The 27,615-nt window shown below is 26.2% G+C and overlaps 5 protein-coding genes across 18 annotated transcripts in view; 4 read left to right on the top strand and 1 right to left on the bottom strand.

Annotated features, from left to right (window-relative positions):
• The first annotated feature begins 2,503 nt into the window (after positions 1-2,503).
• On the top strand, positions 2,504-3,519 carry LOC101497457 (putative F-box protein At1g67623). The gene has a single exon (XM_004508162.4). It carries the CDS (start codon positions 2,578-2,580, stop codon positions 3,319-3,321), a length of 744 nt encoding a protein of 247 aa, XP_004508219.1. The 5' UTR covers positions 2,504-2,577; the 3' UTR covers positions 3,322-3,519.
• A 5,982-nt stretch (positions 3,520-9,501) lies between these two features.
• Positions 9,502-12,936, bottom strand: LOC101490209 (DNA-directed RNA polymerase 1B, mitochondrial-like). Of its 12 annotated transcripts, XR_012163924.1 has the most exons (8): positions 12,514-12,936; positions 11,856-12,079; positions 11,605-11,707; positions 11,449-11,515; positions 10,405-10,664; positions 10,077-10,143; positions 9,878-9,973; positions 9,502-9,766 (listed from the first exon to the last, which is right to left on the bottom strand). XR_012163924.1 is itself a non-coding variant. In XM_073370828.1 (6 exons), exons 2-6 carry the CDS (start codon positions 11,881-11,883, stop codon positions 10,132-10,134), a joined length of 324 nt encoding a protein of 107 aa, XP_073226929.1. In that variant the 5' UTR covers positions 11,884-12,079; positions 12,514-12,936; the 3' UTR covers positions 9,502-10,131. The 12 variants fall into 12 exon arrangements, 1 of the variants encoding a protein (XP_073226929.1); XR_012163927.1 differs by adding exons at positions 10,744-10,879; positions 11,172-11,230 and having other exon boundaries at positions 9,502-10,143; positions 10,551-10,664; positions 11,605-12,079; XR_012163929.1 differs by adding an exon at positions 11,172-11,230 and having other exon boundaries at positions 9,502-10,143; positions 10,551-10,879; positions 11,824-12,079.
• Positions 12,937-15,273: 2,337 nt separating this feature from the next.
• Positions 15,274-15,657, top strand: LOC101497120 (protein RALF-like 33). Its single transcript, XM_004508161.4, has one exon. The coding sequence runs from the start codon at positions 15,274-15,276 to the stop codon at positions 15,655-15,657; it is 384 nt and encodes a 127-aa protein (XP_004508218.1).
• A 5,417-nt stretch (positions 15,658-21,074) lies between these two features.
• LOC101496800 (xyloglucan 6-xylosyltransferase 2-like) lies at positions 21,075-22,951 on the top strand. The gene has a single exon (XM_004508160.4). It carries the CDS (start codon positions 21,317-21,319, stop codon positions 22,673-22,675), a length of 1,359 nt encoding a protein of 452 aa, XP_004508217.1. The 5' UTR covers positions 21,075-21,316; the 3' UTR covers positions 22,676-22,951.
• A 4,290-nt stretch (positions 22,952-27,241) lies between these two features.
• Positions 27,242-27,615, top strand: part of LOC101496254 (probable histone-arginine methyltransferase 1.3) — a 7,460-nt gene continuing 7,086 nt past the window's right edge. Inside the window, exon 1 of one of the 3 annotated variants that reach the window (XM_073363704.1) lies at positions 27,242-27,615. In XM_073363704.1, coding sequence (XP_073219805.1) covers positions 27,548-27,615 — 68 coding nt within the window. In that variant the 5' untranslated portion in view covers positions 27,242-27,547. The other 2 variants (XM_073363702.1, XM_073363703.1) reach the window with 2 other exon arrangements.

The raw sequence follows: 27,615 nt of genomic DNA, 5'->3' as shown, positions 1-27,615 counted from the left end.
AAATTTTTTAAAAAGATAACAGAGGATTTTATTTTTTTTATTTGTTTTTTAAAAAGTCCTCACAAATCAATTAGATAAAAGACTCTCACCGAGATTTTGCCAAAATAAAAATGTTATGTCTCCTTCTTAAAAAAATAAATAATAATGTTATGTATATTGTTGTCTTATGATGATCCAAATGCCTACCTCCCTCCTTCCCTTTGATGAGTTCTTCCTTTCCTTTCTTCTTTAAAGACAAATGATTTAGGTTTGTTTAAGTTGTTTTTTATTATCTTTTATTTAAATAAGTGATATATATATATATATACCATTTTTCTTCTATGTTTTGTTTTTTTTTTGTAATTATACCATTTTAATATGAAATTGTGTTTATTTGTTGTTTCGGTGCAACATTTTATTTTCCTATTTTAAGCGGTGTTTTTTTGTTTGAATTTAGAGACTAATTTCGATCAAATACAGATTCAATTAATAATTTTTACATCATCAACGTTACAGTTCATGGAACATAAATATTTGAGATATTTTAATTATATCATATTTTATTATTTTATGTTATTAACAAAATATTATAAATTTGTTTGTAGATTTATCATTTTTTATTTTAGCGAATTTAAATTATAATTTTCTCGAGAGATATAATTTATATCAATTCAAATGAATATAATTTTTAGTAAAAAAACTTATTATGTGATTATATTATGCACACAATTTTCCAAACAAAAACAGTTTATACATTTCTCATGGCGTTTTAGACTTTTCACTTTTTGTAGGAGGGGAAAAATATATTTAAATAAAAAAATTATTTATTATATATAAAAAATAAAATTCTGAATTTATTTTTTAAAATTAAAATTAAATACAAAATAATTTTTAAAATATTATTTTTGTTTATATTTGATTACGAAACAAGAATGTTATAATATTTTTTATCTAAAATAATTATTGTGGTTTTCGTTTATTACATATTAATAGATTAATTTCAATAATATAGATTCAACTGATGACTTTAATATTACATATTTATATATATTGGTGTTTCACACACCATTTTTTTAACGCATAGATATTTTGTAAATTTAATTTTATATTTGATTGATATATTTTATCAAATTAAATGATTGAATATTATTTAATTTAATCTATTTTTAAAAAATTAAAAATCATTTTTTTTAATAATGTTTGGTTCATAATTTTGAAAAATTATTATGTTAAAAAATAGAAAGATAAAAATAGTAGTTTTTCTTGTTGTTTCTGCTATAGATGTAATTACTTTTACTCTTTTTTAAAATATGAAATTTTCATGGATTTTCTCTTTGACGTATTCAACTCCTCATGTCATTTTCTCTTTCATGCATTCAACTTCTTATGTCCCCATTTCTTTCTCTTTTCATGTGATGTTTAATTGTCTTCTTCAAATTTGTTGTTGTTTTATATGTCTTTTATTTGAATTATTTTATTTATACAGCAGTATTTAATAACAATTTTTATTTGTTGTTGTGTTTATTTTTTATTTTTTATATTGTAGGAGAATTTAACAAGTACTTTTCCTTTCAATTGCCTCTAAGAAATGGCTTAACGCAATAATAAATTTTTTGAAGTGTCAAATAGGATTTGAAATATTTTTATTTATTGTGTTATAGTAAAAATCATGCATTTTAACTAGTTTTGGATAATCAAACTAAATGCATCTAAAACAAAACGTGATATGACCTATAATTTTGAAGAAATTTTTACCTATAAATATAATTAAATGAATGGACGTATTTAATTTTATATATGTAAAAAATATATATTAAATATTATAGTGTACGTATATGTGTTTGTAAGTTTGGTTCTATGATCGGTATATCTTATAATTAAAACTTTGGTTATTTTGTTGCCTAAATGTATAATTGAGTATAGTATATATAGTGTAGATTTATATGTGTATAGAGATTAAAATTTATTTATTTTTATTATTAAGATGTACTTATTTTTATTAAAGATCCAATTTTTAAAATTAAAATAGAAGTTTCAAAATCTATTACTTGCATATTTTTGTAATAATTTATTTTTATTTTTATTTTTCAGGAGAATCCAAAAATTATAAAATAGATATCCTAAATTTATTGATTTGCTTAAGATAAAAAGAAGAAATAAAAAGAAATGAGATAGTAGAGTGAAGAAAAAAGTAGATAGAAATTGGAGATAATCTGAAAAAGATAGAGATTCGTAATAGTAAATTAAAAAATAGTAAATTAATTATTTTGATAATAGTAAATAATCAGAAATAAAAAATAAAATCTTTATTTAAAATAAAACTTAAATAAACACAATCAATCATTTTTTTTTTTATCTATTTTATGGCGGTTTATTTTATATCTTATAAGATTTAGTTTTTTTTTACTTTCTTTACATCATATTTTATAAGATTTGTTTCCAATTTAACTTCAATTAGGACTCTTTTTAATCATCTTATAAATAGGACTTAACAGTGTTCAATTTATCAAATAATTCAACGCTTTCAAGCAAAACACACACACCAAAAAGAAAAGTTTGCAATCGTTATTTTGTTTTCAACAGGTTTAATTGAATCTCATGGCTTTATTAAGAGCGAAGAAAGAAATCAAAAAGCTTAAGCTTAGAAACGAATCCTCTCTGAGCATCACAAAATCTCTTCCAAAAGAGTTATTGGTAGAGATCGCGGGAAAAGTTGCATCTGATCTCTGCAAAATGAAACTAACTTGCAAAGAATTTCTGAGCGCTTCAGAAGAAAGTTGCGTTTACCAACACGCATCAATGGAAAATTTTGCTTTGATTCCACTTCCATGGTTCACAGACGAAAAAGAAACTTCGTTGAATCGTTGTAGAAATAGTGGTAACTTGGAGATTCTTTATCGTGAAGGAATGGTTCAATATTTTTGCTCTTTAACAATGGTGGATTCTGCTTTTGAGAATATAAAAAAAGCTGCTTTGGAGGGTCATCACGAAGCCAAGTATGTTTATTCTATGATTTTGATGAATTGTGATGAAGATGAAGAGAAAAGAAAACTTGGGTTTGATCTTTTTGGTGAGTTGAAAAGTTCCGGTGTTAGTGTTATAAGATGTAGAAAGAGGGTGAAAACTTTTGTTCAGAGTATGTGGGTGAAGAATCCTGTGGTGATTCGAAATCAAGGATTTTCTTTTGGTTGTTCTGGCACGTGTGAGACAGGGAAGAAGGTGGAGAAACATTCAACGAGGTGGTGTGAGTTTGAGGATGAAGTTGATGTTGTTGGTGTTTCATGCAAATATTGCAATGGGGTTTATGAATTGGGTTTGTTTTGTAACATGTTTAAGGTTTAATTACATAAGATTGGAGAGAATAGAATACAAGAACCACTCAAGCAAGCATATGAGAATAGGAACAAATATTATTCTTGTTTGAAGTTGTTTTTTCTTCCTCTGTTTTAGATTTTATATTAATTCTTCATATATTGTAGAAAATTCAAAAAATACATTGTAGAAACTCAACATTATTAATTTGAAGTCTAGTTATTATTATTCTTTTTTTAAATTTGATTTTTCTTCCTCTGTTTTAGATTCTTGCTAATTATCCACACGTCTTCGTATATCAAACAAAATTAACAAAAAAAAAAATAAAAAAAACAATAAAACCGACGAATTCATGGTTCATATAACTTTACTTATTTTAAAGAAATTTAGGATCTTTCTTTAGTTTCAATCTAAAAAAATTTTGTTTGAAATTTTTGTTACATTTATAATATTAATTTTATTTTTATTAAACGAAGAACTATTTGTTCTAGGTGATTTTAAAATGCACTTTTCATGTGATTGGTTATAGAAGGTGTAATACTGGCTTTTGTTCATCTCGACGTATATATGATATGATGCATTTGAAAGTCCGTTTAGCTTATCAATTGATAACAAAACTTTTTTGTTTTAACTCTATAATTTAAAAGGAATCAACCTTTAATTTGCCGATAAATTAGTAAATATAATTAAAAAATATTAATTACGAATAGAATAATTTAAACATTAATTAAAACTAATCGATTATTTGACTTTAATCATGTATTCAGGTCTAATTTAACTTTATTAACGTATATAGACGATTGATCCACGCAATTATTTAGACATGTCATTGACACCATCAGCGTATATGTGAGGGTAAGGCAACCAAAGCAAATACTCTAGGCCTCTCTAAAAAAGAAAAAATTTTACTTAAAAAAGGCCTCAAATATTTTTTTATCTATGAAAAATGCCTCATATTTTAATATTTTTAAAACTAATTTTGATAAAATTTTATATAAATTAAATAAAATATTTTGTTTTTATTACAAATTATTTAATACTTATCTCAGTACAGCTAATTTGGTTAATTAAAACAGTAGAGATGAGAGAAATATTAATTATAAATTGAATAATCATGAGATAAAATGTGAGTACATCATTAATATGAGAAATACTAGTTATAAATGGAGAGATCATGAGATAAATAGTAAACATATGGTTAACATGAGTTACTTGAGTGGAATAATATATACACATTCTTTTCTTATTCAACGAGTGTCTGTTGTTGCCGTATAACCGTTGAAATGTTTTATTTCATTATTTAAAAAATATAGAGAAAATAGATTTGAAAATGTCATTAATTTTGTTAAACAAAATTTATATAATTATTAAATAAAATATTAATAATTTATTTATTAAATTTTGAAAAGGCCTTATCTAATAATTTCGCTTTAGACCTCATAACGTGCTGGGCCGGCCCTGATATGTGATTTTACAACAAAATTTGCAAGATTACTGATAATAAATTAAATTACGTTGTTATTAATTATTTCCTAGCTTTTGGGTTAAATATTTGCTCTACATGTTTGTTTATTTATTGTAATTTTCTGCCGTGTATCTTGAGTGTATACAACCTGATGTAAAGTTTGTATAGATGATACATCTATGTCTAAATAAATTTTTTTTTGTCTCATCTTGGTTCTTTGATAACCGCATCAAATAGTTTAAGATAAGAAACTAAATGGAATGAAAAAATCTTTTATTTTTCTCATATTCACTGTCTTTAAAAATAAAGGTAATTAAGTAATAGGATGAGGAAACGATGAAAGGCGCGTCATTCGGCAAAAAGATTACGATGAGAAAAACATATAGAAAATTTTATCACGCATCCTCAAATTATCCTATATCCCACAAATTAAAGAAAAATAAATAAATATTCTTATAAATATTAAAAGTTTCAGATTTTAAATTATCTCTATATCCCACAAATTAAAGAAAAAAATATAAATATTTTTTATAAATATTAAAAATTTCAGATTTTTACCATCTGAATTTGTCAGTATAAAAGCGAGTAAAAGAAGTTTTATTTTTTAAAAAAATTATTTTTAATTTTTTCGATATACAAATTACACTTTGAAAAACTTTAAAAAAAATTCCAATTCAGAAGACCATATATAATAGCAGAAATTTTTTCTTGGAAGTTTTTTTAATTTTAATTTTTTTATACTTTTTTTACTTTGTTATTTATTTAATTTATTTTTTTAACTCATTTTTTAAAAATACACGTACCAGATAACTTTTTCACTAATTTTACGGTATATGAGTTTATTGATACACAACTTTTTAACTTTTTAGAAAATTTTAAAAATGATTTTAATACTTTGTAACAGAATCTTATAAAAAAAATTCTTATAATTTATGAACAAATTTTATGTACTGAAAAACTTAAATAAATTATTTAGTAGTTGGTAAAATAGTAAACAAAATTAATAAATACAAATATTGAGGTATAGGGTAAAATTTTCATAAAAATATTGCAAGAATTTATAAAAACTAACGTCATGTTGAAATTTGCTTCATTTTAGCCACAAGCAATATAAATCCACTTCTGTCAGCATCACCCTCAACAGAAAAACAACATAACTAAAAACGCAATCAGAGTAAATCACACAAGTGCATTATTCAAACATCTAATAGTAAAAATTAATTTTAAAGATGTAAAATTGATTTTAATATATTTAATTATTTTAAATAGAAATTGATTTTATTTTTAAAATTAATTCTGATTTGTAGTTTTTTAGTTTGTATATAGTTTTTACAATGAAATTTATTATTTAACTCATTTTCACGTAAATATATTTAAATATATATATATTAAAATTACTTTTAAATAAAATTAATTTTATAAAAATATTTATTTAAAATTAATTTTTATCATCACTAAATCATATATATGTTAGATATTATAAAGAATTATCGTAATTTTACGATAATAATTTTTCTAAATCACGATAATTCACTATTATTTTAACAAATAATATTGTGTGATAACAAACATGTATTCCACCTGTTCGGGAAAGATCAAAATATAATAATCAAGACCCAAATTCTAACATGGATGTAGATGCAGACAGACAAACTATCAGAAAGATAATTTATTCATTTTCTTTTTACAATACAAATAGAATATATTGCATTTGTATTGTAAAAATAGTTGCTATGGTTAACTAGTTACTACTTTAAGGGAGGATTCAACATTTCATATTGCTAAGTAGCCAACATGTTTTGGTTACAAAAGAAAAGTGAAGAAAGGCAACAGAAAAGAAAGCAAAGGCACTAAGCTCGAGGGAAACTAGTTCCCATAGCATCAGCTCTAAGGTGTGTAACCCTCAATGCATTCAGAAAATAATCCAAATTTGAAATAGCAAATAAACGACCTCAGATATGATATTACATTACAAAACCTATAAATAAAGACTTAATTTTACTTTTGGTCCCTTTATTATTGATGAAAATTGAAAGTAGTCCCCCATTTTGTTTGTCCCCAATTTTAGTCTCCAAACAGAATTTGAGTCCAAATCATGATGAGTTGTCCTTTTTTTAATGACGTGTCAATAAAAGGGTGACGTGACAGACACTTATGTGGAATAAACTCATTATTATATTATTTCTGATTAAAAAATATAATTTATATTTTTAAAAACTATTATTATAATTGTGACAATATTTTAAAATACAATTTAATTATTAAAATTAAGTTAAAAGAAAAAACACCTAAAATCACGAACCCTAAACAAATCAAAATCAAAAACATTCACTCATAAACCCTAAAATCATGAACTAAAACCCTCTTTCATTTTCTCATTCTCTTCTTTCCCAGTCTCTCCGCCTATAATCCTAAAACCTCATCCCTTCATTTCTTCACTATGGATTCTCAAACCCTATCTCCTTCCCAATTTGAACCAAATTTCACTAACGGCGTTAATAACAGTGCCACTTCCAACTCCGAAAACGATGATGGTTTTGTTAGCGGCGAAGACGAAACTACTGAGCCCGCCATGCCCATTCTCATTTATCTCGATGCTAAATCCACCGTTCAACAAGAACAACCGTTCGATGAACAATATCCGAGACCTATTGCTAAGGTAACTGCTGATGAAGAAGATGACGCATAGGAGGAAGGCGGTGATGATGACAAAGATGATGTTTTTGTTGAAGCAGTCAATGATGGAGATTTTAGCGATACCCATGAGGTTTTCGTTGAGGCTATTGATAACGGATTTGAAGGCGGAGATTTTGAAGGTGTTGTTGAAGATGAAATCAATAAATTCTTGAAAGAAGAGGATGACGGTGGAAATGTATTTAATAATTTGGATTCTGCTGTTGTGGAATCGGTTTCTGGCGATGATTTTGGTGTTGTTGACAAATGGTGATGGTGATGAGGATGTTGTTGAGAAGTTTACTAGTGGTGAAGATATTGTTGTTGATTCCCTGAAAGTTGATACTTTAGGGTATGGTAGTGTTGTTGTCGTTGGTGATGAAGTGAAAGTTGAGGTGTCTGAAATTGCAAGGGCGAAGAGAGTGGGTCAAGTTGAGAACTTTGTTGATGAAACTGTTGAGGAGGAAGTTGAGCGCAATGTTGAAGGGGGAGATGGAGGCCATGTCGATCGTGTTGTTAAGGAGGAAGAAATCCAGAATGATTTTAGGGTTCATGAGTGAATGTTTTTGATTTTGATTTGTTTAGGGTTCATGATTTTAGGTGTTTTTTCTTTTAACTTAATTTTAATAATTAAATTGTATTTTTAAAAATATTGTCACAATTATAATAATAGTTTTTAAAAATATAAATTATATTTTTTTAATCAGAAATAATATAATAATGAGTTTATTCCACATAAGTGTCTGCCACGTCACCCTTTTATTGACACATCATTAAAAAAATGACAACTCATCATGATTTGAACTCAAATTCTGTTTGGGGGACTAAAACTGGAGACAAACGAAATAGAGGGACTACTTTCAATTTTCACCTATAATAGGGGGATCAAAAGTGCAATTAAGCCAAAAATGAATGAACAAGAAATGAAGGAAACCAAGAGAGAGTGTAGCAAGAGGGGTGAAAGAATTAGGAAAATAATTTTAATAAAGATGACACACTTCACATGGAGCTGAAAAACTTATCAATATTGCTGGTTTTTAACAATCTTACAAATAAACAATTAATGAATAAAAAAAAGTTAAATATGTTTTGGTCTCTCTAAATATATTAATTTTTATTTTTGTTCCTTCTAAATAATTTATTCAAATTTGGGTAATTTTAAATTTTCGGTTACTAATTTTAGTTACTGTTTTTTTATAAAAGTTCACATCACATATCTAATTAACTTTTTTTAATTATATATAATTGTTAAGAATTTAAAATATTATTAATTTAATTATTTAATATTTAATTTATCTATTTAATATTTATTTTGAAGTTATATATAAATTAATAAAAAATTAATATTAAATAGTTAAAGTACTAAACTAATGATATTTTAAAGTCTTATTAATAATATGTCATAAAAAAAGTCATTTAAAACATACGACGTAAACTTTTATAAAAATATAACTAAAATTGATAATATAATTTAAAATGACTAATGTTCGAATGAATTTCGTAGAACACTTGTATCCGTGTTATCCGTTAACTACCTTCATCCAGAGAAATTAAACTTAGAGTTTATTTGATAAAACACGAGAGATTCACTCTCATATGTTTTATGTGACTTAAAATTTGATATACATTACTTGCATTTTCACCACTAGTGCAATTAAATCTTGTTAGATCGGTTCCTATGTACTTGTTAGATCGGTTTCTTCTCCGATCTAACATCAAGCGTTGTAATAAATAGTTAATTATTAAATTAGCTAAAATAATAGATGTAACAAGTCACATTCAAAAATGATTTATTAAATCGATTGAATTTGAACCAATATAATAAGTCAAATTCAAAATGATTTATTAGATCGGTTAAATTTGAACCAATATAACAAGTCAAATTCAAAATTGATTTATTACATCGGTTAAATTTGAACCAATATAACAACTCATATTCAAAATTGTTTATTTTATCGATGAGCCAATCGATTTAAATAATTAACTTTTTAATTTTTTTTCTTCATAACTTTCACCTCTTACATATGCATCCTCATAATTTCACATATTACACTATTAACTAGAATTTCTCATTCAACCATAAAACACAAAACTTCATACGAAGCTTTACATTTAAAAATCAATGACAATGATTCATAATTTTTTTACAAAATCTAAATTATCAAATTTAGAGCTACATAATATTCACTAGTTAAAAAAAATATATTATCTTCTATTAACAGTCTAAAGATACTAAAATGATACAAGTGCTTCAAACATTTTCTATTAGTTCATGAATCAAGTTTGCACAACGTTGTCGAACATTCATCATTTCTTCATCTTCGAATGGTTTTGATTCTCCAAGTATATGAATTATGAACATTGAAATAACAAAGTTATCTAAATCATGTGACCATAAAAATCATAAGTAGCTAATTAATACTAACTTTGAAAAAATCTATCACATACCCGCATCCATGAATCAACAAGATCACTAGATACAATGTTCAACATATGTATCATAATGTAGTAACCACACTCATAACCTTTAGGTTGTCTTTGGTACTAAAATTGAATATTATATGTAAATTATAATGAGTAAATATTATATAGATAAAAACATATAAATTATAATTGAAATTCTATATATATAATCTAAACAACTTACAATGGGAATGCTCCATGTGAGCTTGTTCTTTCTTAATCTTTGCAACTTATTATATTCACCCAAAGCTCTACAAAAATAAAATATTCATTAAAATGTAGTAAATAAAATCACATAGAGATGAATTAACATATAAATAAATAAATAAAAAATCACATAGAGTTTGGCACCGACAATTACTAAAGGTTTTTTACTTTAGTAATATTAGTGTGCCAAACAATATCCAACCCAAAATAAACAATTACGAACTAAAGGAACAACATTAGTATAATTAATATATATTTTCATGAATAGATATCTAACATCTTAGTGCTCAGGTTAAAAAATTCACCTTCAACGCTTCCTAGATGGAATTTCTATATTATGCTAGGAAGCTATTCTAGTTGAAGATCATTTCTTTCAGTAGAATGGGCTAGGTTTTGAGGGAAGATGGAGATTCAGTAAATAATTTAGCATCAAGTTCTGTTTGGTACTCACATCATCACGATCCACCAAGTCAGCCAAGCGGCCTCCATTAGCCCATATTTGATCTATCACGTCAAGTACACTTTTGTTTACCCTCCATTTTGTATCACCAAGGGTATTAAAGGCCTAAAACAATTCCAGAATTAATTTCAAGAAGTATTAAGTATTAATCTGGAACCATGAACTCAGATGCAAATGCACAAACATTAAAAAAAATTCCAACGTCAAATAATAGGTTAAGTTGATTCTTGGGAGCCCTTTTTACAGCTTCACGTTGCTGCTTTGCTCCATGTATTCTCATTACATATGATAGCAAAAACAAGTATGCTCATTTGTCATACCTACCATAAAATTGCAATATTTATGAGAAAATTAACAATTTATAAACAAAACGGCATAATTTAATCACAGCTCATATGTAGAATTTGCATCTCAATATAATCCAATGAAAAATTAAACTTAGTAAACATAAGAACAACAAAGTATGGAGATGCTTGAACATGTTTTTATGATTGAAACATTGTTATCAAAGTTTCAGGCATTCTACGAGTCAATAAAACTAAGCTAACATATAAAAATTCAAAGTTCTAACATAAATTAAAAAAGAAAATATATGTATAACATGTGCCATACCCTATTCAGTTAGTAGGTGGAACCAACATTGGCATGTAGGGGATAGGCATGTGCATGGCCTGTTAATGTAAACACATTTCGATGTTACCGTCGGTCTCATGAATATAGGCATAAGAAAGAAAAAGTTTTACTAGAATATATTGATCAATAACAACAATAACAACATGCCTTGAAGTATAAAACTATAAAATTTGTCAAATAACATACTAAAGGAAACGTGATCATGAATTCAAGTACTACAAAAAAATCCTTAGACAATAGTAGGTAGGTCACTTACAGTCTTTTCAAGACCCTTTTGTATCATAGGGTCACATTCAATAGCGCCATATCTTCTACTTCCATTGCTAATCAAGTAAAGAGCATTCATTATTCAATAAAGGAAAAATGTTTAAATTTACTGATAATGATTTGGAGCGAGTACTATCAATCTCACCTTGAATCGGCATAAATTGTTTTGAGGGTATGCGTGAACGCAGGGTAAATATCTGGTGGACTGTCTCCAAATTGATTGGCAGGTGGTTGTAAGTACGCAATTTCTATTAATAGTTGTATCAAACAAGAGCAGACTTGGAAAATATGCAGTAACTATATAGTAACACAAAAAAAAAAAAAAAACTTCCTTGTTCATTGGTACAATACAAATATTACAAACCTTCACTTGGGCTTCCTGTCCCCAAGGCTTACCTTCATCCCTTCTCCGAACTATCCCCATAGCTTGTTGCGTCTTATGCTTTTTTATTAAACTAGCAACTTTTCTCCTAAGTCTTTTCTACTCTTTTTTTAAATTTCTCTTTCTCTTCAGCTGTCATTTCGTAGATTTTTACAGGTGCAAGAACAGATTAACCAGCAGACTTGGCAGTGGTTGTTTTCTTCTCCTTTGTCTTCTCCATAAATCAGTATATCATACCCTGATCCACATATAAGGGTAGAGTTTCAATTAATGATTACTTGAATATTGTGAATCGACAAATGTGTATGAACACATTTAAGTTATTGAAAGAGTATGAAAACATTAAGCAACAACCAACACAAATCACAAACTCAAATTGACAAATGTGTTTAAAAAATTATAGCATTAGACTTATTATTAACAGAGACAATATCACAAACACATAGCATGCAGTTTTAAAGGATGATTGAAAATTGGGATAACTACTACTACTCAAATTTCTCCATCACTTTCATAGTTTTTTAGGCATCATCACTTCTCAAATTTCACCATCACTTATGTAGAAACTTCTCCTTCAAATTTCTCCATCAATTAAAGATTAATAATAAGAATAATTAACAATGAAATAATTTTAGATTGCTGAATAACAAACAAGAATTATTATAAAATTACCGGAGAAAGCAACAAATACTTCTCGATAGTGAAAGAAATTGACACTTCTCGACGGAAATGCTCCTTGATAGATGGAAGAGGAAGACAAAGAAAACTCGTCGTCGGTGCTGAAGTAGAAAAATGTTGCGCCGGACCAACTCGCCGGCGATGAAGGCTGAAAGCTGCGATTCACGTTTTCACAGGATGAAGGTTAAATGTGGAAGGATGAAAACGTTTTCATGGGTAAAATGTGTGTTTAATTTGTGGCTGGGTTTGATGAAGAACGAAGGTTGAAGGATGAAAAATGAGTTTGGATTCGCGGGTGACGGATTTGTGGTTTTGCAGAACCAAGGATGAAGAACTAAGGATGAAGATGAAAAATGAGAGGGTTCGCGCATGATTTCTTATTCTTTGGTTAATTTAGGGATTTTTTGTTTGTTTGTAAAAGGTTTGGTCTAACAAAACTGATCTAACAAAATTTGTAATAATAACAAATTTGCCACTGCCTTTTTTTTTGTGTAGTGATTTTTTTAATGTATATGTTAAAACAGTTCAATCTAACAAAATTTACTATAATAACAAATTTACCATAGCTTTTTTTTGTGTGTGTGCAGTTTTTATTTTTATTTTTAATATGTATGTTAGATCAGTTCAATTATAACAGATCTAATAAAATTTATTATAATAATAAATTTACCACAATTTTTTATTTTTTGTGTGTAGTTTTATTTTTTTAATGTGTATGTTAGAGCAGTTCAATTAGAACAGATCTAACAAAGTTTGCCATAATAACAAATTTGCAACCGTCTTGCTTATTACATTGGATGTATAACAACTGATCTAATATCGACGATGTAATAAAGTTAAAATGCACTAGTACACGATTAAAATACTGGTAATCGTTCCATTGAAATTATACATCCAAGTTTTAGATTTGTAATTTCAATTATAAAATAAAAACGCACATTTTTATAATACATTTGATTTCAATCCAATAAATAATTAAGTCTCAATTATGTGAATTGATTTTGGTATGCTTGTAAGAGACTACACTAACAAATGTTGCATTTTGCATTGAGATTATAAATTTTGCATATGGTAAATATTTGTTTAGGTTAAAACTCACGTTATTATTCCCAAGTCATTTGTTTAACAAAATCACTTTTAAATGTTGTTTAAGTTATTAAAAGGGAGATAGGTTTGGTAATGTTATTATTACATTAGAAATTGAGGACTCCATTATCAATATTTAATTATTCACGTATATTTAAAAGTAGAAGAGGAATAGGAACACTTCCTTTATTCTTTAAAGACAAATGTTAGATTTGTTTAAGTTGTTTTTTATTTTTTAAATAAGTGATATATATATATATATATATATATATATATATTATTGTTTTGTTTTTTGTAATTTTACCGTCTTAATGCGAAATTGTGTTTATTTGTCATTTCGGTGCAATATATTGTTTTTTTATTTTACGTAGTATTTTTTGGTTTAAATTTAGAGATCAATTTCGATAAAATACAGGTTCCATCAATGATTTTTACATCATCGACATTACAATTTATAAAGTATAAATATTTTAGACATTTCAATTATATTATATTTTATCATTTATGTTATTAATATAATATTATAAGTTTTTTTGCAATTTATTATTTTTTATTTTAATAAATTAAATTATAATCTTTTCGATTCATATAATTTATATCAATTTAAATGAGTATAATTTTTAGTAAAAAAATTTGTTACGTGACTATGTTATGCACACAAGTTTCCAAACAAAAACAGTTTATACATTTCTCATGGCGTTATAGACTTTTCACTTTCTGCATTAGGGGAAAATCCTTTTAAATAAAATAAATTATTTATTATATACAAAAATTAAAATTCTGAATTCTTTTTTCAAACAAGTCAGCCCGTATAACTAAAGAATACATTGAAGTCTCAACGGCTTAGTATAAAATTCATTTATCTTCACACAAAGATATTTATACACATTTTTTTAGTAGTATATATATATTTTTAATTCTTTTTTATATTACTTAATATTTGATTTTTTTTCCTTTATTATATCACCATCATATTACATTTCTCTATTTATTTCTATCTCTCACTAAATATAAATGAGATGACTAAATATAAATGAGATGTAAGAGTGTCCAATGATACTTTTTTTAAACTTGACAAGAGAAGAATGTCTAATTACCATACGAAGAGAATAAAGTAAAGTTCAACTATTGGAGCGCACTTGCACTGTTGAGCCGACATCATAGATTATATATTTGATTCTCTGCTTTAACGGGAAAAATAATAATATTAAAGAAAAAAAACCACCTGCAATTGTTTCAAATCTCAAGTATAGCTTATCTGTCTTTGCTTATAACACTGCATTCCATTTTCAATTTTGCTAATGAAAATATTCCCTCTCACCCGACTCTAATTAACAGCTGGAATAACAATAAATAAATTCAATTTCCTTCCCAATCATAGGCTGGCGCTGGACCACGAGTGCCTTAATTGCGAGTTCATTTTATTTTCTTGCAATGAAAAAATAAAATAAAATATTAATTATTTTTTGTTGAGTTGGGAGAGATGATTTAAAAAGGTTAAATAAAGTTAGAGTATGATTAATGTGTGCGTGTGAAGCAATAGCGAGTCACGTTAAAGTCGAGTGGCAGTCCTTGTAATTAAGAGAGATCTCTGATGGCATTTTATCAGCAACCGTATGTTATAACTTCTGTCTGTGTTGAAAACTCAATAGAACTCTCAACTCAAACATGGGAACAACGAGAAGCAGCCTCTCTGCATTCTTTCTTGTGTGTACGATCTTGGCCGTACACGTGGCACTTTCATCATCATCTACCTTTGATTTCACTGACAACCAGCTCAGCTCCTTCTTCCTCCCGTTGGATTCCGGTTGCCGTGGATCCATCGCCGAGTGCAGCCTTCTCGCCGGAGACGAAGATGATACCGAGTTTCTGATGGACTCTGAGAACAGCCGGCGCATATTAGCTGGAAGAAGGTACATTAGCTATGGTGCGCTGAGGAGGAACACTGTCCCTTGCTCACGGCGTGGTGCTTCCTATTATAATTGTCGGCCCGGTGCTCAGGCTAATCCCTACCGTCGTGGATGCAGTGCCATCACCCGATGCAGGCGTTAAAATCCCTTTTCTTATTTCCACTTCATTTATTTTTATTTTTTTATATATATTTTTGTAATTGATTATAATAGATCGATCTTGTTATCTATGTACTACTAGTACTAGAGAAAGAGAAGTAGTAGCAGTATAGTTGAATAAAATCAGTTTTAAGTCTAGTTCCATCGGTAAAAATGATGTTGATATCTTTAGATCGAAGTTCATATCTCATGTCCAAATTTTATATTGTGTGAATTTTTTGTGGTAATTATATATTCCATTTAATTTTAGATATTTACAGATTATTCATTTTTATTTGTTTGAGACTTGAGAAGATTACTATTATCATAAATATTTCATATTATTCTTGTTGATTCTATTTGGTTTATGTTTGTGCTTGTGCTTCCTCTTCAGTGTTTTTTTTTTTTTGGTTGAAAGTGGAAATTTGGGGGTTGATGTTATTGATTGTGTGGTGAGTGGTAACTAGCTAATATGGTTTTGTGTAAAGTTAGTTGTAAGTGCTGTTGTATATGGGCAGTGTTTGGCTGTTTGGGAATGTCGTGTGAAATTAAATGAAATTTTTTTGAATAAGAAATGAAATGAAATTATGAGTGCTTTTTGAGATGATAATGGGAATGGACAATGGAACCTAAAAAATCTCACTCTTTTTGGGTTTTGGCTTATTTGATATGTGGCTTAAGAGAGAAGGAAACTAGCATCCTGTGCCCATGTCCCTCTTTGTTGTTCCCTTTTCTCTTTTCACACACATTTTATTGAAAATGAGGAAAATATATATAAAAAATCGAGATAAGATATTTCAATTTTTTTAAATTTAGTGAAATTGATATACTATGTCACTGTGAATTCATCGAATTCAATAAAATCACAAAGGTCATTTATTATTAATTATTATCAGTTAATGGAATATTTGTTACCTCAATTTAGACATCATGATTAGAGCTCTTTCCCATATATATTTTTTTAGATACAGTTTCAATTTTAGAATTACAAAAGTCTTGTTTTTCTCGTAGCCTCCATGTCTTATATAACAATGTGAGGTCTAAATTGAGGTATTTAAGATTCTGTCGTGTTTGAATTCAATGTGAGGGGGTTATAATCATCAATAAAATATTTTATTTTAGTAAGGTAAAAAAAAATTATAAAGTAACACATTCAGATACTTTAAAAGACCGATACTATAATTGATAGTAGTATGTTTCTTTTGTCTTTTAATATGAAACCGTTTAATTCTTTTAATATGATATTTTTAATAATTCTGGTCCAAACTTTTTCTAGTTAACATTTACTACAAATGTTCCTTTAGTTAAACTGCGTCTAAAATCAAGGTTTTGTTTTGTTTTTCCTTTCGAGAGAGGAATGCTATTCTTACATTGGATTGAAATTTGAAACCAAGCTCACATGCATTATTATCCGCAACAATTGAAATAAGTGGACACGCTCCAATGATTATGATAGCATCTTACCTTTGTTTGTGACAACTAAAATACACCTCGCAAACCTTTGTCTCACTATCTTCTGTCTAAATCTGAACCACCAACATGAAAATAAATCCCTAACCCCAAAGGGCAAACACTCACTCTTCTATTATATCTACAGTGCATTTTTAAACTTTTTTTTTTACTGGGCCCTTCTATATAAACATCACAATCTCGCAGTTACTAGTTATTTACATTCTCAAGGACCTCTATGCAAAGCTGTACCATTAGTTCATCACAATTGATCAACCACAACTTAAATAACAAATCAGTACATTGAAAGAGAAAATTCAGCTATGCTATAGTAGGAATATAATACATATTTGAACTTTTTATTTTTAATAAAACTATAAAAATTGATTTTCATTAATAAATAGTAATATTCACTTATCATGTGTGTCGTGTTGTGCGTTTTTTAAAAGGTAAATTCTAAGTTACTTTTATAAATTTGTGAATAAATTGGTCATAATTAATCAAAATCAGTCATATCTACTACGTCATTAATTTTAAAAAATAAAATAGGTTTGACATAGTTAATAAAATAAAAATAAATAATTTTGATTGGTTGTGAGTTGTGATTGTCAATTGATATTATTCTTAATCAATTTTTTTTGGATCCGTTTATTTAAGATTTTAAAAAATAATTTTGAATTAAAAATAATTTTTGTAAATAATATAACTTTTTTAGATTTATTTGTTATTAATTAAAAAAATAATTTTAACATTTAATGATTTAAATAATTCATTATTAGAAACTTTAACATAAAAAATTATTATTTTTTAAATATTTTTCCAAAATAAATTTTTTATTAATAATTTTTTAAAATCACTTTTTATTTTAATTATTTTTAAATTTTAATAATTCAAAAAAGTTATAAAAACTATATTTAAAACCAAATTTTCGTTTAAAACTTTATTTTAAAAATTCTTTTTTAAAATATTATAACAAAAAAGTAAAATACTATAAAAAAATATTAAAACAAAAGGACCTACAATCATATTTCATATGTGATATTATAAATTTTATGGTAATATAGATTACTTGATGAAACGTCAATATAATTAAATAAAATTATTTGAATCAAGGTTGGATTAATTATCTCAGAACTTTTTTTTTACTCGACTATTTTGAGGCCCAACGCGAATATTAGAATGGAACCTTTATATATTAAACTAAATAACATAAAAATTAAATTTTACAAAAATAAACTAGTTTTTTAGTAAGAAAATTAAACATATATTGATTATTGATATGTATTAGAATAAAATAATATTTATTACCTTTTTAATAATAAAACATAATAACAGAAAAACTTTCTATGATATATACCAAGTAGCTAAAAGAAGGAGACAATTGTGCTTCATTTGCATATATTTTTTATCGTATAATATTTCTTTTAATTCATTGTTTCAGTTTCATAAAAGTTACCTATTGTTTTGACCAGAACTCATATTCTGCTTATAAAGATAGAATGACTCGTAATGATGATGGATCGATAATAGAAATATTTATGAGTGATGATGTTTGATTAGAATCTAAAAGTGAAGAGGGTCTGTAAAATATCTAAGGAGATTTCTAAGTAGAAGTTTGAAACGAATGTTAGAGTTACTTTGAGGCATCCATGACTGTCAGGTTGTACTATGTTACTTATGTGATGTTGGACTTGGCCAAAACACCTATCTCTATATATATAATATGAGGTTCTAATTAGTTTATACATATCAGTCCCCAAAAAAATGTTTATAATGTACTATCTGACTTAGTCTATTTTAATACAAAATAAGTTTAATTTGTATTAGTTTAAAAATAATTTTGCACGTCTAAAAAGTTATTATAATTTGAATTTAATTTTCATATTTTAATAGTATAATTTTTTTACATGATTATAAATTATAATTAACTGTATTAATAATTTTATAACTAATAATTTTATAATTAGTTATGATAAAAATTAAATATTAATAATGATTTTACGAAAGTGATTGCCTAAAAATATATATAAGTTAAATTTTTACTATATTTGTAACACCATTTACACAAATATGGATATTTTATATGAAAATATGCTATTGTCTATGTGAAAATTCCATTAATATTTAAATTACATAGCAAAATTGCACAATAAAGAGATTGAAGATTCTAACAAAAAATACTATTATTTGAATTTTAATTGAAGGATATTTTAATAAAAAATTAACATCAGCATAAGTTTTTATGTAAAAAAATTATATTTTCAATCTAAAAAATAATTTAGCAATTCAAATGTTGATATTAATATTTAGACTTAAGTACACTTTGATGTTCTATTTCGTTTAAAATGATTTTTTAATCCTATAATTTTAAAACTAATTTTTTATTCTCTATTAAAAACTTCTTTTTATTTTTTATATTTTCAATCTAAAAAATAATTTAGCAATTCAAATGTTGATATTAATATTTAGACTTAAGTACACTTTGATGTTCTATTTCGTTTAAAATGATTTTTTAATCCTATAATTTTAAAACTAATTTTTTATTCTCTATTAAAAACTTCTTTTTATTTTTTTGTCCTCCATCATTTTTTATTATATGGCATTCTCAATAATGACATGACATCATGTGATATTTGTGAATTGGATAAAATATTTTATATAATATTATTATTGATATAATCAATTTTATTATTTATTTTATTTATATATTAAAATATTAAAAGTAAAATACATATTTTATTTTAATACAAAAATAAAATAAATTTAAATAATATGAAAGTTTAAGAAATTTAAATATGAAAATACTAAATACTTTACATAAACATTTTAATTTTTTTAAAAATCAAATAAGATAAGTATTTTTTAAATATTTTTTAAAAAAATTAATTTTTAATTTCAAATATTTTAATATATAAATAAAATATTTTGATTTTTAATATTCTAATATAAAATCAATAACAACAAAAATGACATGAAATATATTTTATCTAATTCACAAATGTCATCTAAATGTCACATAATTAAAAATAAACGAGTATAAAAAAAATCTCAAAAATTGGTTAATAAGAGTTCAAAAAAATTGATTTTGAAAATAAGAGAACTAAAAATTTATTTTATATAAAATAAAAATATTAAAAGTGCATTTAAGAAAAATATTTATATTTAAATATATTAAAAAATTAACAGTTTATATTAATTTTTATAAACAAAATCATCGATTAAGATATATACAAATAAATGAAAAAAATAAAACATGTATTTAAAAAATCGTAAAAGAAAAATATTGTAATAATTTATATAATAATATTCAATATTGATATATTTTAAATTTATTATAATAATACATGTCTTTTACTGTACAATTTTTCTTTTGTTATACCAAAAAATATACATATTTTTGAATGGTTATAATACTTTATATATCTTAAAAGTATTGTCATATAAAATAATTGAGAAAATGATAAACAAGTTAAAGGAAACGATATTTTACAAAACTATGCATATCAATTATTTGTTTATTTTAATTGTCATAAGTATAATTTGAAAAACAATAATTTAGTAATAATACACACAATATTAATTATATAGTATAATTAAAATAAATAATTGAAATTGAAATTAAAAGTCAAAGTGATAATTATTTTTGAGTCAAATATTTTTTAATAAATGTGATAATTATTTTGAAACAAAAAATATATACATTTTAAAAAAAAAAATCCCACATAAATAGATTTTTTCAACTAGACATTAAAAATAGAAAGAAAATCACAAGAGAGTCAAGAGTGTTTAAAAATTTATCATAAAAATGTTCAGGAATTTAATTTCATTATAATTTAAAACTACTTTAAAAATTATTAATTAATTTAAAAAAATAATAATAATAATCTTCCAAATCAAGCATGTACGCGGTATGCATGATGCGAAAAAATAAAATAAAAAAACAACAGGCGGCAGAAAAAAAGAAATTAGACACAAAATAGTTTATTCCAGTGTGTCCACATTCACTTCACTTCTTACTTCTTTAGTTCTGTTTATTTTTCTTCTCATACCACTGTATGAACTGAATTTGTGGATCTTCCTTTCTTCTCCACCGACAGTCTCTTCTCCAAACAAACACCCTTAAATCACTTTTTATTTACCATCCTACCCTCACCCTCTTCTCTTATCACCGAGCTCAGATTTTGATTCAGTGCGCGGCGCCACATCATTCAACAATGCTGGAGCGGTGCCTCGGATCTCGCCGTCTCCGTCAAATGCAGCGCGCCTGCCGCCGTGGTTCCCTCACCTTCCTCTGTCTCTTCCTCACCGTCATCGTCCTCCGTGGCACAATCGGCGCCGGTAAATTCGGTACTCCCGAACAAGACCTCAACGAGATCCGTCAACAATTCTACTCGCGTGGCCGGCGCGTGGAGCCTCACCGCGTCCTCGAAGAAGTTCAATCCACAGACAACAATAACAACAACAATTACGCAACTTTCGATATTTCGAAGATCCTCGTTGACGAAGGTGGTGATGATGAAAAGCGCGATCCAAAAACGCCTTACACGCTTGGACCAAAAATCTCCGATTGGGATGAACAACGATCTAAATGGCTTCGTAATAACCCTGATTACCCTAGTTTTATTAGACCTAACAAACCACGTGTTCTTCTTGTTACTGGTTCTTCGCCAAAACCGTGTGAGAATCCCGTTGGTGATCATTATTTGTTGAAATCGATTAAAAACAAGATTGATTATTGTAGGCTTCATGGAATTGAAATTTTCTATAACATGGCTCTTCTTGATGCTGAAATGGCTGGTTTTTGGGCTAAGCTACCTTTGATTAGGAAACTTTTGTTATCTCATCCTGAAGTTGAGTTTCTATGGTGGATGGATAGTGATGCTATGTTTACTGATATGGCTTTTGAAGTTCCATGGGAGAGGTATAAAGATCATAATTTTGTGATGCATGGTTGGAATGAAATGATTTATGATGAAAAGAATTGGATTGGTTTGAACACTGGTAGTTTTTTGTTGAGGAATTGTCAATGGTCACTTGATATTCTTGATGCTTGGGCACCAATGGGACCTAAAGGGAAAATTAGAGAAGAAGCTGGGAAAATTCTTACTAGGGAGTTAAAGAATCGACCTGTTTTTGAAGCTGATGATCAATCTGCTATGGTTTATTTGTTGGCAACAGGGAAAGAACAATGGGGTGGTAAAGTTTACCTTGAGAATCATTATTATTTGCATGGTTATTGGGGGATTTTGGTTGATCGTTATGAAGAGATGATTGAGAATTATCATCCTGGTTTTGGTGATCATAGGTGGCCACTTGTGACTCATTTTGTGGGGTGTAAACCATGTGGGAAATTTGGAGATTACCCTGTTGAAAGGTGTTTGAAACAAATGGATCGTGCTTATAATTTTGGGGATAATCAGATATTGCAGATGTATGGTTTTACTCATAAGTCACTTGCTAGTAGAAGGGTGAAGAGAGTGAGGAATGAGAGTGGTAATCCTCTTGATGTTAAGGATGAACTTGGATTGCTTCATCCTGCTTTCAAAGCTATCAAGTTGCCAACTTCTTCTTGATGCTTTGTTTTCTTTTGTCTTTCTCGGGTTATTTTGATTAGCTACGACAACATTGAGATATTGTTTCCATTTCCCTTCTTCATGTCTCACTATAGTCTCATATCTTTGCAATCACTTATAACAAGTGTCAAACTATGTAATTGTTGTTATTCATTTCTTTATTTATCGATCAAATTTGTAATCTTTTTATTTATTTATTTTGCTTTACTTGATCGTTGTATTAGTATTGAGTTATTGAAATGAATTTTGAAGAGGACTAAGGTCACTTATCTCGAATGTATTTATGTTGATTCCTTTATTTAGTTTAGGGTAATGTAATGTTGTATGTTATTGGTTATTCGTTTTGACATATTTGAAATCATTAGAATGACTACTTGGATAGACAATTTCTTGTCACGGAGTTGGAAGAATAGGTAATGGTTCTAGAATCATGGCGTTATTGCAATAGCAGTCACCATTATACTAATACCGACAGACTTAACCTGCAGAATCGTGGATAATAGTTTGTTGGGCTTAAAGGAATCTTGTGAAAGGGGTATTGAATCGAAATCTGTTAATTTCATTATAACTTAAGCCATTAATAAAGAGATAAATAAAGAAAAGTTCATTTATCTTAAGAGAAATTAACATTATAGAATGAAAGTTAATGGCTAAAATAATGATAATTGGGAGAATGTTCTTCTTGTAAAACTTATATAGTCAATTAGATAAATAATTAATTAGTATAAAATAACTAAATAATAAGTGTAATTAAGTAATCAATTTAATTGACTAACCAACTAAGATATATGTAATATTATACAGAAAAATTACGGGAGTTAAAAGGATAAACTACAATTTTAGTCACAGAAAGTATAAAACATTGTCATTTTGGTCATAACTGAACAAAAAACTTAAATTAGTCTTATCAAAATAGTGTTTGAAAGATATAAATTATTAATGTAAAAGCGTTTGAAAGATACAATTTACTGTCAAAATAATTCATAATCATTATAAAGTTGGAGACTAAATAGACCGATATTTTAATTGTTCGATAATTAATTTAATTTTTTTTAAGTCATAGACAAAAAAATAACTATATCTTATACTTTTAGAAATTAAAATAATGTTTTACTGACTTAAAATAATTGAATCTTGTATACCCAATAAAATTCTAAAAATGAGAGTTGTCACTTATCTACTATTGCTTAAAGTGTCTAATGAAATTAATGCAACGCTAAACTCTAATCGCTAATCCGTGCTCCAAAGCAACACAGATGCCTTACCGATTATGAATTTACATGAGTACCAATGGGAGGCTAAATTACCGAAGACAAATGGATGATATCTAACATGATCAAGGAGTTTGAATGCTTAAAGCTGGCTAAACTTGTTTCTTTTTTGTTGCTTATATGAACCGTAGTAGAACTTAACAGTTTATTTTAGGTTATAAAATGGTAGACTAATGTATTTTGCAATAATAACTATAATATAAACAAAATTCCTTGCTCAGTTTTCATCCAATAATATAGTGATATGGTGTTGAAAATATTGTTTTATAAATTAAGGGTGTTTGTTCCAAACTTATAAGATGAAATTTATTATTTTCCAAAGTTTATTTTATCAGTAAAGACACAAATAAAAATTACAAAAACTATATGTAATCCTTAACCTATTGATCCTTAACCTATTAATATGTTTACCTTGTAAACAATATCAGCACCGCTTTAAACTATATATGATACGAGTGTTTCAAAATTTCAACTAAACTATCACGAAGCCTTTTTCTTTTTTTAATAAATCATGAAACCAGAATTTAAAACTTACATAATCTAAAAAATTAGAGGTCTAAGAGCACTGATTTTAGTAACCTCAGGGTAGGGTAAACCCTATGAATGCTACCTCAAATTTTGTAGAAATCACTATAAAAACGAACATTTTAGTTTGTTGTGCTCCTCCCAATAAGAAATTGAATATCACATAATATTAACAATAAAGTTAACGGTGATATTTATATAGGCTTCTTTAGATATCACAATCCAAAATACGAATGCCCACGAATTAGGCTTAGTATGACAAATATATCAACCAAATTAATAATTAAAATATTTGTATAGTTCTAAGTAACTATTTTAAATATATATATAATATTTTTAAAAATTTCGACGTACTATCTTATGTAACTTTAACGTTTTTAAATTATAAAATTATATTTTGAATTTTTAATTCAGCTTTTAATTCAGTTAATATTTCAAAAAACGAATATAAATATTTAATACATTCTTGTATGACTTTTTATACTTAAAATAGCTGCAAAATACATCACGACTCGACAGATAATTAGGAGAAGAGTCATCGATCAAATAAATCCAAAAAAATGATTGAGACTTCAATCTATTAGTATTTTCCTACTCACTCATATGCATGTGAATATAAAAAAAAATAATATGAATTGATAAGTCACAAAGACTTTGTGAGGAGACAACAACCACCAACTTGAAGAAAAACACAAAAAAACACGAAAAATTGTTTTGCAATTTTGTGACAATTATGTTAAATAATACTACCTAAAATATAGATAATTCTCAAATAAATTATACATATGATAAAATCGTTAAACTTTTATATATATATATATATATTAATGAAACGATGCATTTCAATTCCAAAAAAAACAGAAAAATTTAGCACATCATTTTTTTATAGAATCTTTCTTTTTCTTTTTTAAGGTCAATTCTTTTGTTTTTCTTCATGAAATTGCATCATTATATGTAGATAGGTACATCAACTTCGCAAATGCAATCAATTATTTTGACATCATCAATATTACAATTTCAAATATATTAATATTTCAAACACTTTAATTTTATTATATATATAAATTTTATCACATTCATAAACGTTTTACCGTTACATTATTAACATTTATGCTATAACCAATTTTTTTTTTTTAACGATTTTAAATTATATTGTTATCTATCCTCTGATATATGCCAATTTGAATAAATATATTATTTTTAGTAAAAAAAACATATGTATTTATATATAAATATTTATATCTCTATATAATATCTATATATAGAATTATTATTATTATTATTATATATATATATATATATATATATAAGCGGATTCATTATTTAGAAATAACTACACATACCAATTATTCATTTGATATTAAATACTTGTTATGTGTAATTTGTGGTTTCCTATACAAAATAAATAAATACGTAATATTTTATTTTATAGAAATTGTTAAATAAAAAAAAATTCTGAATGAGAGCACGATTTTTTACCAAAAGTATGTTATTAAATGTCCATAAACAAATAAATATATATCATACGCATATAATATTTATTGTATATAAATAGAATATTATCAAGACATTTGACTACAAAATATTGCACAATATTCTAGATGTCACTACGGTTATATAATTTCTACAATTATACATTAAATATATATATATATATATATATATATAAATTATTCATATATAAAAATTATTCTTATAAGTGAAAACTAATTCGTGATTGACACAACTCACTTACACTAATATAATATGAATAAAAAATTATATGATGTATATTATATTTAAACTATAAAACTATCACTGTAACAGAATTATATTTAATTTGCTAATAAAATATAATATAATTTTTATATGGTTATAGTTTTAAGATAAATGCTACCAAATAATTTTTTAAACACACTTGTTAAAAAAAATATAAATATTTAATTAGTTATGAAAGTCGCATTTTCAAATTTTTTTCAAAAATTCAAAATTTGCTTTTTCTAAGAGAAAATTTTATTTTTTAACTCTTTAGTAACTCATTTATTAGCAAAACTATAAATTTTACTTTTATTAGCAAAACTATTTTACTTTTTAATGGAAGGTAAAATTTTACTTTTGTTAACTCTTTAGTAACTCATTTATTAGCAAAACTATTTTACTTTTATACTATTTTTATTTTAAATTTTTTAAATTACATTTAATGACAAAATCATCATCGTTGTGATAAAATTACATGTTATATTTAAATTTAGTTATTAAATTTATAATTTTATATATATTTCATACATTTTTTGTTTTTTATTATCTATTTATATTTTATTACAATATACTATAATTTTTATATTTAGAATTATATTTATAAAATAAAGGTGATATCAACTTTCTTATCTTATCATATTAGTTTTAAATCAGCTCCATCTCATAATAAAATTTTAACTAAAGATATAAGATAATATAAGACATGTAATTAATTTTTCACGTTTTAATAACTCTTGAAACGCTAAATTAAGACAAAAGATAATAATTAATCCTATCTTATCTCTTGACCATCAAATGCACACTAATGAACGCAGTTGGTGACTTCACTAGTATGCAATGCTTTGTTTTTTTAAAATTATTTTTAGAACATTATTTTTATAAGAATTTATCCCATTTTTTGGATGAAACTTTGCCATTGACGCATTAATGAATGAATGAAAAATGCATGGATAATAACTTCAAGTTGCACCCAAAAAAAATAAAGTTGGACACATCCCCATTCCCATCAACTGAACTAAAACAAAGCAATGGTACTACTTACTAGAAATAAATAAAAAATAAAAACCCACCCAAATGCTCTGTGCACAGTGAAACTTAACTATCTCCCGCTTTCGAAGCCTCTTCTCTCTCTTTGGCGGCTCTCAATCTTTCTAGCCCTCAAACCCTAGTTCCTTCCACTTAACTAACTATACTCTCTCACACACACACTTTACTTTCTTGTGCTTTTTAATACATCATTCTTCATCTATGAATTCTATTCATTTGAAAAATCACAAAAAAATAACCAACTAAGAAATAAGAACCTGGTTGTGAATCGGTGGAGAATTAGTTTACGGCAATGGCGGATTCGTTAGGTCAAAAATGGAAGAACCGGGAGTTCAATCTCTCATCGGTTTCCAACCTCTC

The sequence above is a fragment of the Cicer arietinum genome, chromosome 7 (genome assembly GCF_000331145.2).
Source record: "Cicer arietinum cultivar CDC Frontier isolate Library 1 chromosome 7, Cicar.CDCFrontier_v2.0, whole genome shotgun sequence".
In the NCBI taxonomy this organism is placed as follows: Eukaryota; Viridiplantae; Streptophyta; class Magnoliopsida; order Fabales; family Fabaceae; genus Cicer; species Cicer arietinum.
Note: the sequence above shows the minus strand (reverse complement) of the source record. Positions and strands in the feature narration are given on the sequence as shown.

What these genes read in the sequence shown, in the direction of transcription:
- LOC101490209 (XM_073370828.1), bottom strand. Translation starts at nt 11,883, where the DNA reads ATGGGGATAGTTCGGAGAAGGGATGAAG. An exon ending in ACAATTTATGCCGATTCAAG is followed by an intron (nt 11,516 to 11,604) that starts GTGAGATTGATA and finishes TTACTTGATTAG; the next exon opens with CAATGGAAGTAGAAGATATG. An exon ending in AAAAGGGTCTTGAAAAGACT is followed by an intron (nt 10,665 to 11,448) that starts GTAAGTGACCTA and finishes GAATTGTTTTAG; the next exon opens with GCCTTTAATACCCTTGGTGA.
- LOC101497457 (XM_004508162.4), top strand. Translation starts at nt 2,578, where the DNA reads ATGGCTTTATTAAGAGCGAAGAAAGAAATCAAAAAGCTTAAGCTTAGA.
- LOC101496800 (XM_004508160.4), top strand. Translation starts at nt 21,317, where the DNA reads ATGCTGGAGCGGTGCCTCGGATCTCGCCGTCTCCGTCAAATGCAGCGC.
- LOC101497120 (XM_004508161.4), top strand. Translation starts at nt 15,274, where the DNA reads ATGGGAACAACGAGAAGCAGCCTCTCTGCATTCTTTCTTGTGTGTACG.